Here is a 20852-nt window from a genome sequence, read left to right as displayed (position 1 = left end):
AAATTCAGTGTTATGAACTATATAAACTATAAAAAATTCAGTGTTATAAAATATATAAACTATAAATAATGACAATGGTGATAATGATGATGATGACATATTTCACAAGTATTTTTATATATTGTAGTATTATAGTGATACATCAGGCAACAATAAACTCATTGTTTATTATTTTGCTATTTATATTTTCCATACTCTATACTCAAAAACAGAAGGAAATAGAAATAAAAACTCTAGGTCTAATTCTAAAATTGTATAAGAATGATTGTATTTTAGAAGCAGTTTAATTTTCATCATTATAATTTGCTACTTTAGATATTTTTTACATTTTTATGAGTAGATATTAATATTTTCAGAAATATGAATATTAAAAAAAAACAAAAAAACATAATGACAGCCTCATCAAGACAATTTCAAAATGATTGCTCAACCTTCTAAGATATCAGCTAAATCTACCCCAAATCACACCTTAGCTTCTTAGAAAAAGCATACAATGGATAATGTAATCTAGATTGCTTTGCTCACAGGTCTTCTAGAGTAAGACTAATTTGGGGTCAAACAACAACCTATTAAATAATGTTAATCAAATGTAGAATTATTGGTTTGGTTGTAATCCCAAGTAAGTTTTAACATTAGTCCATTAAGTTGTACTAATGTGAAATACAGGCATCTTCTGGGTTTTTTCCCCCCCCAAGTAATGTTGTTAAGAAGTGTTATAGTATACTGCAGCTTATCCCATTTGTTCCAGAGATTGTTCATCTGTTTGAAATTCTGACAATAAGAGAACTTGGGATGAGCACTGGAAGCTATTAAGGCACTTGCTCATTATATGGCAGCTTAAAGTGTGAGCTGCATATCTCCATAGTACCTACTGTAAATTTTTGGACAGATTCAAGAATCCATTGTCTTTGTCAGGAACACATTGCAGGATCAGATGCAGGTATGGACTGCTGAAGAGAGGCTAACAATTCAATCAGCCTAGAAGATTAACTTTCAGCAAGACAATAAGGTTACTTTTGTGTAATTTCAATTCAAGTAATTTTTAACACTTTTCATCTATATTTTATGGCAATCTTTTAAATTTATCAATTAAAAAAAAGAAAAAAAGAAACCATAAATATTTCTGTCTTTATTGTAAACCTTTATATCATTTACAGCTTGCATTTACTAATAAAATATTTCATACACAATCAATCATCAAATATTTTATTATTTGCCATCAATGAAATGCATACAAGGTTATTGAATTGAAGTTAGGTAAACAGAAGTTGTGACATTAATGACCTTCTTAAAGTGTACGTACCAAACCAGGAATTAAATCTGAATTGTTAACTTACTCTCTTAGCATTTCAACAAGAGCTAAATTCTTATCGATAGCATCCATTAGTTTCTATATAAAACATTTTTTGCATTAAAAACATGAAAATGTGGATAATAACCTTCAATATCTTCATCTGTGATATCAAGAACATGTGCTCCAATACGTTCAGCATAATGTGCTGCATACCACACCTAAAAAAAGAAAAAGATGATGATATTTTCTATAACAGTAGTAATGTGGAAGTGTGATGTGCACCACTCACAAATAACCTTGTATACACTGGAGTTACATGCTTGTGTGTTGAAGAACAGCACCAATGTTTCTATATTTGAAATCGAAAATTTTTACAAGAAATAAGCATTTCAACAAATTTTTGTTACCAAACTGGAAGATGCCCTGCCCCACCAGATTAGACATACAATTTAATGCAATTTAGACTTTTCCCCACTTGAAAATTTTCACTAGGCATTGTTATTTTAGATGTAAACATTCCATTAACAATATTCTTCTTCTAATGGGATAGAGCTATGTAACCTTTATTCCTCTTTTCTCTTGAAGTTTCCTTCTTGCATTTTTTCTTGTGTTTTTTTTTGTGGATGCAGGCTTGGCTATGTAGTAAGAAGTTTGCAGCCAAACCACATGGTTTTAGGTTCAGTCCTGGTGCATGGCTAAAGCCCTAGTCTGACCAAACACTTGTGGGTGGATTGTGTGGTAAGAAGCTTCCTTCTGAATCACATGGCTCTGGGTTCAGTCCCACTGCATGGCACCTTGGGCAAGTGTCTTCTACTATAGCCTTGGGCTGACCAAAGCCTTCTGAGTGGATTTGGTATAGAAACTGAAAGAAGCTCATCATATATGTGTGTGTGCATATCTGTGTCCTCCCACTATTGCTTGACAACTGATGCTGGTGTATCTATGTTCCAGTAACTTAGTGGTTCAGCAAAAGAGACTAATAGAATAAGTACTAGGCTTACAAAGAATAAGTCCTGGCAGTGCTCCAGTATGACCGCAGTCAAATGACTGCAACAAATAAATAGAATAAAAAAAGAATGTGTGTGTATGTGTGTTACCGTCTCCTTGCCTTGACTTTGCATGATAGTTGTAAACAAGTGTAACCACATGCAAGTGGCATCTTTCGTTTCTAATCTTCTCTGCGAATATGGTTATGGGGAAATATTACCTTGCTTGGAAAGAGATGAGGGCTGGTGACAAGAAGAACATTCAGATATGGAAAATCTACCTCAGCAAATTCTGCCTGACACATAAAGCATGGCAAAATGATGATAATGATTTGTGCACGGTACACTATACAAGCCTGTTCAATTACTGCACTATCCTAGAATGAAACCTGCGGTAGATCATATATAACTCTTGTATTCATTAAACAATACTTATCTCTTGCTTGATTGTGTACTTTTTTGCTGATCCTGCCAACAAGCAAGCAGTACACTATATATATAGAAAACATTTTCCGTCACATGCCAGGGAGAAAAACTAGAAGTAGTAGATAGCTTCTGTTACCTAGATGATTAAGTCAGTAGCAGGGGTGGATGCTCTGATAGCTTAGCTGCTAGAATAAAAATAGCCAGGGCAAAGTACAGAGAGCTCCTACCTCTGCTAGTAACAAAGGACCTCTTGCTCGGAGTGAAATGTAGACTGTATGACACATGTTTGCAAAAATCCATGCTACAAGGCAGTGAAACATGGGCTGAGGACATGTAAAATTGTAACAAATGAAGCTAGCATGCTCCGCTGGATGTGTAATGTCAGTGTGTATACACCACAGAATGTAAGCACCCTGAGAGAACAGTTGGACATAAGAAACATCAGATGTGGTGTGCAAGAGATGACTGCGCTGATATGGTCATGTGTTACATATGGATGAAGACAGCTGTGTGAAAAAGTGTCACACCCTAACAGTGGAGGGAACCTGTGGAAGAGGTAGACCCAGGAAGACCTGGGAAGAGGTGGTGAAGCACAACTTTCGAACATTGGGCCTCATGGAGGCGGTGATGAGCAACTGAGACCTTTGGAGATATGCTGTGCTTGAGAAGACCCAGCAGCCCAAGTGAGACCATAACAGTGGCCTAGGCCAGCGTAGCATAACTGTCCTGTTTAAGAGTACCCTTCAATCATTGGGCAATAAACTGTGCTTGAGAAGACCTGTTGAGTCAAGTGAAATCATTGTTGTGGCCGATGCCAGTGCCACCTGACTGGTCTCATGCCAGTGGCACATAAAAATGCTTCTTAGGAGCATGCACACTTGGTAATAAGATACATAAATACTCCATAAGTAGTAGTAGTAGTAGTAAACATCGTCATCACTATCATCCTCATCATCATTTAATCTGTTGTCCATGCTGGCAAACTTGAAGGCTATACCAGACTCTAGTCTGAGATGCCATAGTTTCTACAGCTGGATTCTCTTCCTAATACCAACCACTCCAAGAGTGTAATGGGTGCTTACAAACCACCAGCAAAGGTGCCATTTGTGTGACACTAGTAGCTGCCATGGCTACATTTGCCATTGCCTCCGTGAGGCCCAACACAGCTGTCCTCGTCCACATGACCATACCAGTGCAGTTGTCTCTCTTGCACACCAGATCTGATGCCTCTTATGCTCAACTTTTCCTCAAAATGCTTACACTGTCATACATGCAGCTAGTATGCTTCACATCCAGTGAAGCATACTAACTGTATTTCTTTCAAGTCTAAGCATGTCCTCGGCAGTCACAGCCCATATGTCACTGCTGTGTAGCATAGCTGTTTGCATGCAGGCATCATACAGTCTACCTTCACTCTGAGAGAGAGGCCCTTTGTTGCCAACAGAGGTAGGATATTTTTTCAAGTAAATCAGCTCAACAAATATTCATAAATTTATTAAGTATTTATATCTAAAAAAAACTTACTTTGAGCTCCTGCCTTGGCTCAATGTTTTTAGAAACTGTAAAATAGATATCTTGACAGTGTTGATAAGCAACAAGGTTTTGTTCAGCAAAGTTCTCAGCAGGTCGTACAAACATCATCCAATTACATTTATTCTCATCAGACATTTCAATGTAAAAACACTCATTATTTTCACGCTCTAACTGCAAGGAAAAAGGAAAAGAGAGAAATTATATTAAGGATAACTAAACAGAAAGAAACATCAAATATATCAAATTTTTTTTAAAAGTAAATTAGTACAGTGTGATAACCAAAAGGTGAAAAACATAAGCATTAATAAGTAATATACTCATAATGAAATAACGACATGTAGCATATGATCTTGAAATGCAGGATATATAGTCCTATTCAACATATAGAACAGAGAATACATAAAAGGGGTCAACAATATACAGTATTGGATCTCATTTAACAGTAAATACCATTCTTAATTAACAACTTTCTATAAATTTCAACAATAGGCGCAGGAGTGGCTGTGTGGTAAGTAGCTTGCTTACCAACCACATGGTTCCGGGTTCAGTCCCACTGCGTGGCATCTTGGGCAAGTGTCTTCTGCTATAGCCCCGGGCCGACCAATGCCTTGTGAGTGGATTTGGTAGACGGAAACTGAAAGAAGCCTGTCGTATATATGTATGTATATATATATATATATGTGTGTGTTTGTGTTTGTTCCCCTAGCATTGCTTGACAACCGATGCTGGTGTGTTTACGTGCCCATCACTTAGCGGTTCGGCAAAAGAGACCGATAGAATGAGTACTGGGCTTACAAAGAATAAGTCCCGGGGTCGATTTGCTCGACTAAAGGCGGTGCTCCAGCATGGCCGCAGTCAAATGACTGAAACAAGTAAAAGAGTAAAGAGTAATAAACTACATATCCTGATCATTTCCATCTACAGACTTCAGCTAATGATATTCATATATCCATATATTTCAATTAATATAATTCATAAATACTTTGTTGAACACTATTTAAATGGAAATTATATCTGATAACTATACATGTAATAAAAAAGTATAAGTAGTTAAAGGTATTTCTGGAACTTTGGCTTCAGGTATTGTTTCCACACATGACAGATAACTTTATGAAGAACAAAATTTGAACAAAATTAAATGAAACAAAAACTTCAATAATTAATGCCTTTGAAACTGACCATTAAAACAAACCGACAGTTTGTCAGCTGATTTTGATTGGCTACTGGTTCACCAATAAATGGTCCAAACTGTGTAGATTTTGCAATGGGACGTTTTGCAAATACTCCAAGTTCTAGTAGAGAAAAAAAGAAAAGATTACATACAATATGTTTTGATCAATTGAAAATAAGCCTCTTTACAAATAAGCAGTTGTTCTCTCTAAAATAAATTAAATATATCACCACAACAATAAATAAGCACAGAAAGGGAATTAAAATGCAGGCAACTTTTATAAGCAGATTTAATGATAAAAGTGAAACTTGTGAAAAAGAAATGAATTATTATCATTAAAAACGTTGTCCAGTGTTTTTTTTTTATAGTGGCTTCAATTAAGTGTACTATATAGCATCATATCAATTGGCATGAGGTTGAGTAACAATCAGGCAAATATTTTGTTAACTATTATGATAAAAAATTTTAATTTAACAGATTAATAATACAATGTCTTTGATAAGTAAATTAATCTGTCAGATTAATTTACTTATCTGCGAGCTGGCAGAAACGTTAGCATGCCGAGTGAAATGCTTATCAGTATTTCATCTGCTGTTATGTTCTTAGTTCAAATTCTGCCAAGATCGACTTTGCCTTTCATCCTTTCGGGGTCGATAAATTAAGTACCAGTTATGCACTGGGGTCGATGTAATCGGCTTAATCTGTGTGTCTGTCCTTGTTTGTCCCCTCTATATTTAGCCCCTTGTGGGTAATAAAGAAATAAGATTTGTCAATTAACAGACAAGCACTGGGCAAGTCAATCCTATGACAGACAATCAACTCCTGGTTGCAACCATATGCTTGTGTGAAGTTAGTCAAGTAAATCAACAAAGCAAAACAATCTAGAAACAATGCTTAATCCAAACTTAGTATTTATGGTAACGCTATATATAACTCCCACATCTGGGACAGCAACATGTATGAACATTGCAGATTGCATTTCACATAACAAGTCCCCCAACTGACAATCATGGGAGTTACTCACTAATACACATTTCAGCCTCTAACTCACAGATATGCTGTCTCCTCACTCTGTTTTCTCTACCACAACTCCAGTGGCTTTTGTTTCTCAAGGCTGGCTTGTCTAGTGCCACCCCTAACCAAATAAATCATCTCGCTTCTTTTCCTCATCCATATTGTGTTTATTCCCTACACTAATCACTATTTCTAAACCTTCTTGAAAATGATGGCTCTATAAAATTCCCTCCTTGTCCATGTTTTTTTTCCTGCTATTGTTCAAGATAAACTTTAACTGTATCATTCTTGACAGTCTCATCAAATATGTTAAAGTTATAGGTGCAGCCATTTCCTTCAGGTCCAACCATTAAAAACAAAAACAACTTAAGTTAAAATCAACAACAGTACCAATATACTCAATTACCAATTATCTACTTATAAAGAAACGACTACAGTTATAATTTAAATGTCAATAACTAAAATGAGTATGTTTAAAAGAAAAAAATATTTTATTGTTATATTTTTAAAATAATACAAACAAGCTTACAAATTACACAACTAACCTGTACTTTCACCAAGTCGAAATATCTGAAGTATTGGAGGTAAACTGGACCAGGCCCGAGACAAGACTACTTTATCAGGTACAATTTGTAGGCGATGTTCTGGACATTCATTTTGGTAAGTAGCCATGCATTCTTCACACCCTTGATAAAAGTAAAGTTTAAAATGTAGTTCTCATTGGAGTAAAACAAATACGCAAAAAATACAATGAAAATTATAAAATGCTTACAAAGTTCATCAGGGTTATATGCCTTGGTAGGTTTATATTGACGGCGATGACTCGACCAGCTTGACTCGGCCTCCATATTGGCAATGCGGTTTGATTTACGCAACTTCAATAAGAAATACAAAAAAAAAAGAGAAATTAGCTTCAATTCTTTCTTTTAGATTAAGGTTACTTTTGTGTGTAGACAAGAACCAAAATATTTTGATCTCTTTTTTTTTTCTCTTTTTTATTACAATCATTTTCCTAAAAGTCTGGAAGTGTGCTGGTACTTATAAATAAAAAATGACTGAGGATAGGTCTCTCTCTTACCTGTCCTTCCACCTCTCTCTGGATAGGGTATCAATCCAGTGGAAGTTTTGTTACAATTCTTCAAGCTAATTGCTATTTATACAATACCTTTGAGAAGCATGTTCTTGAGAAATAAGCATATTTGTAATAAGAAGTAAATAAAGTAACATTACAGGATACAATCAATTGACATTGGTAAGCAGGCCAGACTTATCTTGGGCAGTTGAGACTTTCAGTCTGGATAACTCTAAACATTTGAACATTAATATTAGTATGCATTTTGAGAGCAACTGAGTTGTCATTAGCTCTGCTTAAACACATACAACCAAACATTTAAGACTATCAAAAGCCAAACAAATTCCAAAATAATTTTCAGTTGCCAGCTACATCAAGTTAATCTCAAAGGGCTATTATGTAACAACCAAGTCTAAGTTACCCATATTCACTATGGCTACCATCAAAGTCTTCATTCATAACTACAATATAAACCATGAACAGACAATCATTGCAAGCAGTAATACAGTGATTGCATTAGGCTTTGGAAGATTGATAAAGAAATGCATCGGAAGGTAATAGTACATAGAACATAGAAAGTAAAATATGTCAGTAATTTTGATGTAAACAAGTGATCTTGTTTCCTTTCCCAGTTCATATAAAAATTAAAAGTAAAACAAGAAAATTCCAACTTACTTGTCGTTTTGAATGAGGAATATTTTCTTTTTCTTCTTCTAAGCAATTGAGAATGTTATTAGATGCAGCAGCATTACCAGAAACCCTGTTTGATGCAATATTAACAGAACCTCTGCTTGATCCAGCAATGTTGGCAGAGCTTATGTTAGAGTCAGCAGTATTGTCTAGTCCATTAATAGAGCCACTGATATTAGCAGAAATACAACTAGATCCAGTGATATTACTCGGCCCAGTGTTGCTAGTTCCGGAAGTATTGCTAGAAAAATTGCTGGGTCCAGTAATATTACCAAGTCCACTACTGCTAGCTCCAGTAATATTATTTGGACCATGGCTTAGGCTACTAACATTAGCTGAATCATTGTTAGATCTAGCAACAATTTCTTCTAGATTCTGAGATATTGCTAGATGAGCACCACCTGAAAAAAACAAAAAAAACACTGACAGGTAATATCACTAATAACTGATATGTCAACATAAAGCCTCAGATGCTTTAATGCAAAACAAGAAGGCTGACATCCTGGACATGCATACGTTAAATTTATGCTATCATATAAAAATAGATTTTAAAATTATGATGATGGTCATTGTCATTGTTATCATTATAAACTTTTGTATTTTATTTGTTTTATTCATTGAACTGTGGACATGGTGGTGTATCATCTTGACTTCAGTACTTACAAATTGACCTCAGAACTTACTTTTTTAAGTCTGGTATTATTTTACTTACTAAGTTACAGGGTCACAAAACAAACCAACATTAGGAGTGGAGGACAAGCATAGACACAAAAACACACCCACGCACGTACACGCGCACACACATACACACACGATGGGCTTCAAGACAGTTTCTGTTTACCAAATTCATTTACAAGGCATTAGTTAGCCTGGAGGTAGAGTAAGATACACTTGCCCAAACAAGCCTGAAACAACATGGTTGCAAAGTGAGCTTCTTAACCACACAGAATAAAATGATAGAAGACAATTATTATTATTATTTAGGTCTATTGATTCTCAAGAGCACACATCACTGAATAAACAATTTCTGATACTGAACTAAGTGGAATAAATTCAATATGTACAAGAGACTTCAAGGAAAGTAAAGTTACACTAAATCAGTGATGTCCTGTATTCTATTAAGTCATTAATAGGATATAGAACATTGCTTTTGCAACTCTTCGTGTTTATGTAATGATTAAAGGGACAATACACTGATAAAATTTTCCATCTTTCACCAGTATGAATCTTTAAAGAAGGATTTTTCATATAATACAAAGTAAAAATGATGACATGCCCAACATTAGGAGGATTTTAGCTTAGCACTGCAACTTTAAAAATACTTACATAGTACTCCATCTAATTACACATTAGTTAATAGAGCTATTGGTATTTCAATAGCTTAATGCAGAGCAAGTAAACTCACTAACCAAATAGTGCCGGTGGCATGTAAAAAGCACCATCCGAACGTGGCCGATGCCAGCGCCGCCTTGACTGGCTTCTGTGCCGGTGGCACATAAAAAGCACCAACCGATCGTGGCTGCTGCCAGACTCCCCTGGCACCTGTGTCGGTGGCACGTAAAAAGCACCCACTACACTCATTGAGTGGTTGGCGTTAGGAAGGGCATCCAGCTGTAGAGCCTGGTGCAGCCTCCTGGCTTCCCAGACCCCGGTCGAACCGTCCAACCCGTGCTAGCACGGAAAACGGACATTAAACGATAATGATGATGATGATGATGATGAAAAAGAAAGAGAGATTTAAATGACAGAGAATCAACTTACTTGATAAATCTGCATCAACTTCAGCAGAACTGTCAGCAACACCATCAGTACTAATTGAGTTAAGATGATGTTGCCGCCTAAAATTATCAATTATACAAGACTGGGCAGCCTCAACTCTTTGAAAAACACCAATATCCCTTTCCAAGACAACACTTGGTGACACGGAGTTGGTGCCATCCACAGTTGATGATAACTGTCCACTGCTAACAGCAGAAACTGCTACACCCAAGACCTCACGTGTTGTAGTACTAATACCATTGCTACTAGATATGGTAGAATGGAGACCATTAGCATCATTTGCCTCTTCAATACCATTGTCAGTGCTGAATGTCACACCAGAACCAACTGAAAACAAAAAAATAAAAATACAATCAAACTATTCAAGATAATATGAATACAAAAGAAAAAAAATAAAGATTCAAATTATGAAAATTAGTAGAACATCTTAAGACACTTCATTTTGAATAGATCTTCAAATTTCAATATTTGTTAATGTTATTATTATAGACGTCAGTGAAAAAGTAAATCTCCAGTAAAGAATCAGTTGATTGTAAAGTTGGTACCAACAAATAGCAAACATCTTACATTTCAGATTCATCAAGGACTATACTGAGTATGCAATTATACACTTTCATTTAGAGGTATGTAGCACGAGAGTAAGAAATATTGTGAGGACTCGCGGGTGGTAGTTTGGATATTTTTATTCAGTGTGTTGTGTCCAACATATCTTTGAAGGATTAAAGGTCCTTCCTGAGCCATAGGCTCATAAGGCCAATTTTCCAGACTCTGTGGTGTGTGTATATATATATATATATATATTATATATATATATATATATATATTATATATATATATATACACGCACACACATATTTATACACCCTTAAAAAGTTTCAGTAAAATTGCCATTACTCTGATAATATTGAAGGAAATCAAGTGAAATTTATACTGAATGAATTATATTATTACATGCAAACATTATACAAATTTGGAACACAAAGCAATACGTGTTTTCAAAGACATGAACGAAATATTAATTTTTAAATGTTTCAAAAATATGTACACCCTAAAGGATTATTTGCTATACAGTAATCCCTCGCCATATTGTGGTTCACCTGTCGCAGTTTATTATTTAAGCTTACGTCGATTCCTCTGTGATGTTATTTTGCATTTATAGTAAAATAAATATATAGAAATTATAAAAATAATTTTAAAAATATACAGTACAGTACTGTTTCTACTTCATGGATTTTCACCTATCACAGGAGGGTTTGGAATGTAACACCCACGTAAGTCAAGGGATTATTTTATTCAATATTTGGTGTAACTGCCCTTGCTTTCAATAACTATTAAATTTCCACATATAATTGACCTTTATTCATCCTGAATGATGTCTCTCAACTGTGTTACATTGCAAATTTTTTTCTCCTCAACTTTTCTTTTCAAAACACCCCACAGATGTTCAATTGGGTTTAAATCAGGTGACATGGTAAGCCAAGGCAATACCTTTACCTTTCTATCTGATAAAAACTTAGTCGTCATCTTTGAAGTGTATTTAGGGTCATTAACATGTTGGAACATGGAATGTCTTCCTAGTTCCTTGATGCTTTCCAACATTGTTTTCTGCAATATGTCACAATAAAGCCTTGAATCCATTGTTATTTAAATAAATGTGAGCCCTCCCACAACAGCTGCACTCATGCATCCCCAAAGCATAACACTTCCTGTAAATTAAAAATAATTTTCTTAAAATCTTGAGAAAATTCTTTTCCTTTTGGTGCCATTTTAATCACAATGAAGAAGATTTTCACCATGGTACACAAATCAGAATTCCTGTACATGCAATAACAATGACCGGTGCAAAAATGCCAGGAGAAATAATTTATTAGAATTTAAATTAACAGCTGTTAGTAAATAAAGTGGATAAAATATTGAATATAGCAAATTTCCTTTAGGGTGTACATACTTTTGTAACGTTTGAAAATTAATATTTCATTCATATATTTGAAAATGTTTATTGTTTTGTGTTCCAAATTTGCATAATGTTTGGATGCATAATATATTTTATTCAGTATAAATTTTGTTTGATTTCCTTCAATATTATCAGAGTAATGGCAATTTTACAGAAATTTTTTAGGGGTGTACATACTTCTGTGAGATACTGTATATGTATATATACATGCATGCATGTATATATGTATGTATATGTATATATATATATATGTGTGTGTGTGGATGCGCAATGGCCCAGTGGTTAGGGCAGCAGATTTGTGATTGGAGGATTGCGGTTTCGATTCCCAGACCAGGCATTGTGTGTGTTTATTGAGTGAAAACACCTAAAAGCTCCACGAGGCTCTGGCAGGGGGTGGTGGTGACCCCTGTTGTACTCTTTCACTCACTCTATCTTCCTATTTCTTGAGTAACACTGCGATGGACTGATGTCCCGTCCAGCTAGGGGGAATACATATGCCACAGAAACCAGGAAACTGGGCCCATGAGCCTGGCTACGCTTGAAAAGGGCAATGTTTATTGTTTTTATATATATATATATTGCCTACTGGATGGGATGCCTGTTCATCACATTTTTACCAGGTGGGTGGACTGGAACAACATAAAATGAACTGTTTTTGCTCAGGAACACAATGTATCACCAAGTCCAAGAATCAAAACCATGATCTTACAATCATGAGTGCAACACCCTAACTACTAAGCCATGCACCTCCATATATATTTCATCAGCAGCAGCATTTAATATTCGCCTTCCATGCTGGCGAACACACACACACACACATTGAATAGCTGAGATTTCATGAAATGAAGTACAAATTTCTTTCATACCAACATGCAGTATGTTTGATTCATGTTCAGCACATATATTTCCAGCTCTATAGTTCAAAATACTGGCATTTACCAATATAATATATAAAAGAAATGAATAAGGAACATTGGCAACTAGATGTGTGATAAAAGGATTTTTTTAAATGTAGTTCACCTTGGGCAGAACTAAAGTCTTGGCTGTCTTCTTGAGTTGTATCTGGTTCTCCACTCAGAGTTTCCATAGGTTGGTGCTGACTCTGTAACAAATGGGTTTATTCATATGTAATTCAATGACACTAACAGATATATCAAAAAACAAGATGAGGTGGACACATACAAGCAGCAGTGATAATAATTAATTACCATGCAGCTAACCATGAACAAAGAAATTTGTGATAGTCATGCTTTTCTCAATGCCATTAATAACACATTAAGTTAAATAGCTTTAATTGTCAATTGAATATATATATTTATTAATAAATTTCAGCCCTGCTTGCCATTGAAGGAAATCAGCTAATCTGGTTTATAACTAAATGGTCCAGATTTGTGACATTTATGTCTTATATCTTTCTACAGTAGTAGCATTAAATAAAGTGATGCTGTTTCAACTCGGAATCAAAATAAGATCATAAACTGCTCTATAGCACTAGTGAGAGAAGCAGAGGAAAATAAGAAAATGAAACTCAGTAGAGAGATTGTAAAAAGAAAGCCAAATTGCAATGCATTGGCAATGTTAGTAATATTACTATGTTATTAAAAGAATCTACAAACCACAGAACCAATAGTGGAAGCCTGGTGAGTACTGTCATGATCCCTTTGGAGACTCAGTGTAGACTGGCTCACAGTACAATCAACTGGAGAAACAACACGCTGCACTGCCATCAAGTTGTCGTTCATAACATGATGTCTATGAAAAGTCTGCAATGGAAACATAAAGAAAGCAATAAATAAAGTGCATAACAAATATGAAGTTCTTCAAAGAGTTTTTTTTTTTTTTCTATAATTAATCTGACTTCTTTCCAATGGTAGGGTATAATCAGGAATTCTCTAGAATGCTATAGATTAATTTTATAAGAATCTTCTGAAAAGTGTTGGACAAATAATAAAAACAGACTTACAGCATGCTGCAGTGTGGTACTGTCAACAGTTGGAGCAGCAATGAGCTGTGTGCCATTAGCAGTTTGTAATGTTGAGTATGTAGCAATACCATCACTTCCAGAAACTACTTCCCCACTTTGGAAATCATCCACAGGTGAAATCCTTTCAAATGAAGACTGTGCTGGCTGATAGAGATTGGCTCCATGAGGAATGTTGATTTGGTATGTAGCAAATTGAGGTGACTGAAAATCAACATACTGTGCTGTAAATGTACTTGAAGCTGCAGCAGCTGCTACTGCTGGTGTTGCAGCTAAAATTGGGAGACCCTGATGAGCAGTGGTTACAGTAAATGTTCCGCTATTTGGAGGAGGGGCAGCAACAAATTGGGCAGACTGCAAAACAGCTTGTTGCGTCTGCACTTGTTGGTGCAACTGTGCTTGAGACGGCTGTGGGTGCTGTGGTGGCTGTTGTTGGTGTTGCACTTGTTGTCCCACTGCTGCCCACACTGTGGTTTGATTAGAACTGCTATCACTCTCCATTGAAAATAGTTTTCAGTCTTCCTGCCAAGATAAAGAGGTATCATGTCATCTTTATACCTAAAATATAAAAAAAATAACATTTTAATAAAATTGAGTATGCAACAGATTAATTAAACTTATTTATATGCAATACCACAGCAACAATGATGATCACTGCACCCAGGATTGTTTGTGAGCTAAATGACTGATTCTATGAAATTCTTTTGCGATTCACCTTAGTAACAGATGACAGAAAGCTTGTTATAAAGGCTAGTGACTTTAATAGAAATAACTGGTCAGCAAATTATGGTTATTCCTATGTCGATGTTTATGCTATACAGAATGAATTTTTGTGATGCAAATGATGCAATAGATAGCCTCTTATATGAATATATCCCCACCCATTACCCCTATTTTATTAAATACATCTGAGAGCACAATAGGTCACTGAGAAGTACATGCCTAGCCTTATCAATTTCAGTCTCTAAACAGCTCTCCGCAAACCAGAAACCAAATGAGTTGATTCTGATATATAACTTTATTCATATCAGCACATGTAACTAACTGTTATAAGCATAGAATGTATCCTTTACCCTTAATCAGTTACTAACCCTTTACAAAACTCAAGTAAGAGTCACATTGGTGTATCGCTCATTTATATGAGAGTATGCTGTTGCTATATTTGACATCCTAAACCATATCCAAAATGCCATTTAACTGATTAGCAAAGATTCAATTACTAGCTTATAGACATGCTGTGTCTTCTCTCTGCCTCTTCTATTTCTATAACAATAGCTTCTGTTCTTTTATGATACTCTCTGAATACAGGCCTATTTGTCTCTTCTCCCAGATTTCACATTCTGCTAATCTTTCCTCTCCAGGCCTGTAACTTCTTGGAATCCCTTCTCCACCCACATTCTTCTTACAGGCATCAATGTTTAAGCTTAATATCAACTTCACCAATCACATGAGCCCCAAAGGACTGTAAAAGCCAAAAGCACTGTCCCTTTTCCTGACTATTTTATAAAAAAAAGATAAGATTTAACTATTTAGAAAACTTCTGAGTAAACTCAATGGTCAATTAGCAAGAAATGAAACAAACTGATTCAAGATAGGCCTGCTCAATACAGTCTGAACTGGGGAACTAAATAACGAGTTGGCTCAAATCAATAGTCTTCTAAGCACTGTTTAGATCATTATAGCCCAATGAGGCATTATGTGCCTTCAACAGGATCCCCACATTACTGTTTTGTAAATGATATACACACAATATGAGAACAATGTAGAACCAACCAACATATACAATCATAGGAAATCAGATTTGAAATTAGCATTATGAATGCATTTTCATTTTTGAATCTGCAGTACATCATTCATATGTTTGTTCATTCCATATCAATTTTCCCTTACTAGAATAGGTTGGATGAATACAGAGGCATTGTTTTACAGCTGAATACCCTGAATATCCTTTTTGTCATTAATCCTTCCCTGTTTTTCAAACAACGGATATAGGATGATATGTGAGCAGAGAATGTCAATGAATATCATTGCTTTTTTGCTCAACACACTTTATGTAAGGGCAAAGACATACACATGCACATCATTACCATCATTTAATGTCTATGTTCAATGTTGGCATGGGTTGGACAGTTTGAGAGGATATGATAGCTTGAGAATTGCATCATGTTCTAATGTCTGCTTTTGAATGGTTTCTATGGCTAAATGCTCTTCCTAACATCATCCATTTTACAGTGTGCTGTGGGAGCTTTTTTCATGGTATCATTAACAGTGAGGTCATCCATGCAGCTTGCAAGATTAAGATCAACTATGAGTAGAGCTACAGTAAAACAGGAGGCAGCTTTATGCTAGGAGATGAAGGGCTTAAGAATGAAGAAGGGGCCAGAACAGAACAGGTTTCTTGCTGTAGAGGAGCCACGTGAATACTCATGTTTTGGAAGCGAGGGTTTGGAACTGGTAAGAAATAAAATCTATTGATTTTAAGGGAAAGAGAAACATTTTGTAACAGCCATGTACTTTCCAAGAGAGCTACTAATTTATTCTAATGGCTTTATGCAGAGGCACAATCATGACTGGGTGGTAAGTTTTCTTCACAATCAGATGGTTCCAGATTTAGTTCTACTGGGTGGTACCTTGGGTAAGTGTCTTCTTTAACTGAAAGAAGCCCATTGTGTGTGTTTGTATACATATACATACATACATATATATATATACATCATCATCATCATTTAGCATCTGTTGTCCATGGATTTGACCAGGGCTGGCAAGCTGAGGGGCCGCAACAGATTCCAATCTAATTTGACATGGTTTCTATGGTAAGATGCCCTTCCTAATGCCAACCACTCTGAGAGTGTAATGGGTGCTTTTACATGCCAGTATCTGCCGCAACTACTATTTCACTTGGTTTGATGAGTCTTCTTCTCAAGCACAGCATATTGTTAAAGGTTTTGGTCATTCGTCATTGCTTCCATGAGGCCAAATGCTTGAAAAGTGCTTTTTTTTTTACATACTACTAGCATGGGTGCTACTTATGCAACACTAGCATTGTCTCTGAGATCCAACATTTGAAAGGTGCTTTTTACATGCCTTCGTTGCCAGTACTGCCTGACTGGCCCTCGTGCTGGTGGCACATAAAAGCACCCACTACACTCTTGGAGTGGTTGGTGTTAGGAAGGGCATCCAGCTGTAGAAACTCTGCCAGATCAAGATTGGAGCCTGGTGCAGCCATCTTGTTCACCAGTCCTCAGTCAAATCGTCCAACCCATGCTAGCATGGAAAGCAGACATTAAACGATAAACGACCGACATGGAGGCCAGTTACGTAACACTGACAAGGGCCACAACTATGATTTCACTTGGCTTGACAGGTCTTCTCAAGTATGGCATATCACCAAAGGTCTTAGTCACTAGCCATTGCCTCTGTAAGGCCCAACATTTGAAGATCATGCTTTACCACCTCAACTTGTGTCTTCCTGGGTCTCCCTCTTCCACAGTTTTTTTCCACTGGTAGAGATCAGCACTTCTTCACACAGCTGTCCACATCCATATGCATCACATGACCATACCAATGCAGTCATCTCTCTTACAAACCACATCTAATGCCTTGTGCCAAACTTTTCTCTCAAGACATTTACACTGTATGGTACATGCACACTGGCATTGCACATCCAGTAAAGCATACTAGCTTTATTTCTTTCAAGCCTACACATGTCCTTAGCAGTCACAGCCCATGTTTTACTGCTGTGTAGTATAGCTGTTCACACACAGACATCATACAATCTACCTTTCTCTCGCCCAACCTATTCTTAATCTAGCAGCTATGCTCTCAAGGCATCCACCTCAGCTACTGACTTGGTCACAAGGAAATGGAAGCTATCAACTACTTCTAGTTTTCCTCCTGTAGTATTTGATGGAGTCCATTTTCTGTACATTTTTAATGTTAATTGTACCTTTGCACCTTCCACACACAAAAGCTAGTTTCCCTGTTAACCTTCCTCTGATATTGCTCCACCGCTTATGTGATCATAACTTACATATACACACATATATGTGTGTATACATACATATGTGTGTTACTGTCTTCTTCCTTTGACATGTGATAGCTGTAAACAAATATCACTGTCATGCAAGCAGTTTCCTTCATTCTTAATCTCCCATAAAAACATGTCTGATTATGGGGAAATATTGCCTTACTAGGAAACAGGTAAGGGTGGTGACAGGAAGGACATCTGGCCATTGGAAATTTACCTCACCAAGTTTTACCTGCATGCATGGAAGAGCAGATGTTAAAATGATGATGATGATGATGATGCAACAAATGAAAGAGAGTTGCATACTCAATTTGCTGCTCCGATAAGCACTTACCACATTACCAGTATCTATTTTACCAAAATTCTGTATTCTGAAATACTACATCCTGCAATAATTACTCATTCTTTACAAAGCTCATAGCTGAACACTGCCCCCACTCTTGGGACAGAGCTGTTGTTATACACAGACATGCAGTATGTAAAAAAAAAAGGCCACCTAACTGGTTGACATGAAGCCATTCACCAACACCTTCTAACCTCTAACCTACAGATATGTCTCTTCACCTTACTGCTACCTACTACAGTGGTCTCTGCTTATCAGACATGGCTGACATATTCCACAATCACTGAGACTCTCCCAGCTTTCTCCTTCTTTCATCATTCATATCGTGTTGTCATTTCCAGATCTCACACTAATCACTTCATCCAGTCCTTCCTCCTTGGAATGTCAACTTTTGGGAATTTCCTTTCTACCTAGGGTTTATCTGCAGCCATCAACTTGTAACTGTTCAAGAGCAACATTTAACATCATTGATCTTACAACTCTTAGAGGGTCTTCAAATTGCTACAGGCACTGCCCCTTCATCCAAACAAAACCAAAAAAAGAATCTTAGCCGATGTAAATATCAACCACAATAAATAACAAAAGACCATCAAAGTGTTTTTTTTATCAAGCAAGTGGAAATAGCAGCCAAATCTTACTCAAATCGCATCCTACCATTTCAGATAAGGAAAAGACAGCCTTAAAAAGATGTGAAAGCCTTTGGTCAGAGGTCTACCGTTCTGCAAGATGCTCGTAAGGGCCATTGTTAATGTTGGTTAACTTGTGATCTCCTGAGTTAAATCAACAACAATTGCAGTCAAGTCTTCAGTGTTACAAAAGGAAAAAGACACATTGGATAATCTAGTTCTAGACATGTTTCTAAAAAGACACGATGGCTTCGATAGGAAAGCATTTTGTTATGGATTTGCTCAATCACAGCTGACCTTAGACGAAACAACGTGACTCTATGCAGTCGTTCGACCTAATAGAAATAGCAGTTAAATCTTCTTTACATCACTATCATGTTGAAAACAAAAATGACACAAGCAATATATAAAGTCATGAATATTGAAAGGACGTCGACATAGTTATAGGTAGAACAATCATAGATGTGCTAACTCAGGTCAAACGTGGGCCTAAATAATACATTTCGGTAAATTTTCCGCAATTCTATATCGACATAGGCGCTCGGGATAGAATTTGTACATCATTATTAGTACGCCTAATTACATTGAAATCATATAGTATCAGTGTAGAAATACCGAGTTACAACTAATATGTAACTCTATCGTAGTATGTAATAATCAGATACAAGCACCGTAAGATTCTGACCAGTCTTTGCAAATCGGTTTCGATTCCGAATTGAAGCCATATATGTCGCTAATGTCATCGAAAAAGCTATGAACGTCAAAGCTCGATTCTCCACTTCCTTAAACCCAAGGACTTGAACCAAATTAAGAAATGTATATTACAATATATATCTATCTAACAGCCATGATATGTAAAATTCATTACAGTGCCATGTAACCATATTTGCTTCACGGAACTATGCCGAAATTATTAAGGAGGTGATGACATGTTTGTTATCTCTCTAATTACAAAATGTATTAAATTCTAATTTAGACACAAAGTCTTGAATGTATAACCGAAGAGAACAGCTGAGTTTGTGACATTCATGCCGTTCTCAAAGGCATTGCAGACACTGGCGTGATGAAATAAGAGCAATAAGAACAAGATCGCAATCTCGTTTCGCCGGGAGTTTTCCACTAATGTGCACTCAACATAACAACATAAAAGCCGAAATAAATAAAATTATCAGGAAAACAGCTTAAAATTTGTTACGTCATTATATTGTTAGGAACTGAAGAGATTCTTTCAAATACTCTTTTTCCGCGTTTGCAACTAAACAATTAACAACAAGTAGCATGTTTATTACGTACAAAAACGGTCCAGTCTAAGTCTTATTTCGATGATAGGTAGGATCGATCCAAGTTTCTTCGCTAATTTTTCATCTAGCGCCCCTCTTCCCCCTTATAACATAGCGGCCGTTTCCATGTCAGCAGGGAGAAAGGGGGAGTAGGAGCAATCTACTTCGACAGGAAGGTTCCAAAGTGGACGCCATTGCCAGGGGTGGGGGACACAACAAAGACCTGCGCTCATCTCGCTTACCTTGTTTCCATAGACTGGGCGTCATGCAACCGCCCTAGGATGTTTAGTAATTGCACTGAGAGCAAGTTCGTCGCAGACGTATAGATCTGTTGAATGCAAACACAAGTAACGTCCAACGATGTCTTCTTTGGACAGCTCATATACAGCTTGACCTACCTCCTCTGCCTAATGGCCAAATCACGCAGTTTCTCGCATTAACTAGCGCATAATCTCGTAAGCCTTACATTTGCAGACAGTCTCGTTCAAAGGATCGTTCTCTCTTGATATGATTTTTTTATTGTATTTACGCTTATTCCTTGTTACATTCCACATATAGTCCCTGGTTAACATGTGACGAAAATTATTTTAAAATACTGTTTAATTATTACTTACAAAATTATTAAAAAAATTTTATATGCAAAAAGAACGAAAACAATTATGCTTGCTACAGAGAA

General features: G+C 36.3%; 1 protein-coding gene across 3 annotated transcripts in view; it reads right to left on the bottom strand.

The window, feature by feature from the left end:
• LOC115211808 (PR domain zinc finger protein 10-like) overlaps positions 1–20620 on the bottom strand; it is a 31621-nt gene extending 11001 nt beyond the window's left edge. Inside the window, exons 1-11 of one of the 3 annotated variants that reach the window (XM_036503355.1) lie at positions 20419–20620; positions 13883–14422; positions 13536–13682; positions 12940–13021; positions 9948–10292; positions 8172–8587; positions 7197–7299; positions 6970–7110; positions 5419–5531; positions 4231–4410; positions 1440–1512 (exon numbers count right to left, since the gene is read on the bottom strand). In XM_036503355.1, coding sequence (XP_036359248.1) covers positions 1440–1512; positions 4231–4410; positions 5419–5531; positions 6970–7110; positions 7197–7299; positions 8172–8587; positions 9948–10292; positions 12940–13021; positions 13536–13682; positions 13883–14401 — 2119 coding nt within the window. In that variant the 5' untranslated portion in view covers positions 14402–14422; positions 20419–20620. Of the gene's footprint in view, positions 1–1439; positions 1513–4230; positions 4411–5418; positions 5532–6969; positions 7111–7196; positions 7300–8171; positions 8588–9947; positions 10293–12939; positions 13022–13535; positions 13683–13882; positions 14459–20189; positions 20291–20418 lie in introns of those variants that run through there. The other 2 variants (XM_029780512.2, XM_036503354.1) reach the window with 2 other exon arrangements.
• Between the last annotated feature and the right edge of the window lie 232 nt (positions 20621–20852).

The sequence above is a fragment of the Octopus sinensis genome, linkage group LG5, assembly GCF_006345805.1.
Source record: "Octopus sinensis linkage group LG5, ASM634580v1, whole genome shotgun sequence".
NCBI lineage: Eukaryota > Metazoa > Mollusca > Cephalopoda > Octopoda > Octopodidae > Octopus > Octopus sinensis.
Note: the sequence above shows the minus strand (reverse complement) of the source record. Positions and strands in the feature narration are given on the sequence as shown.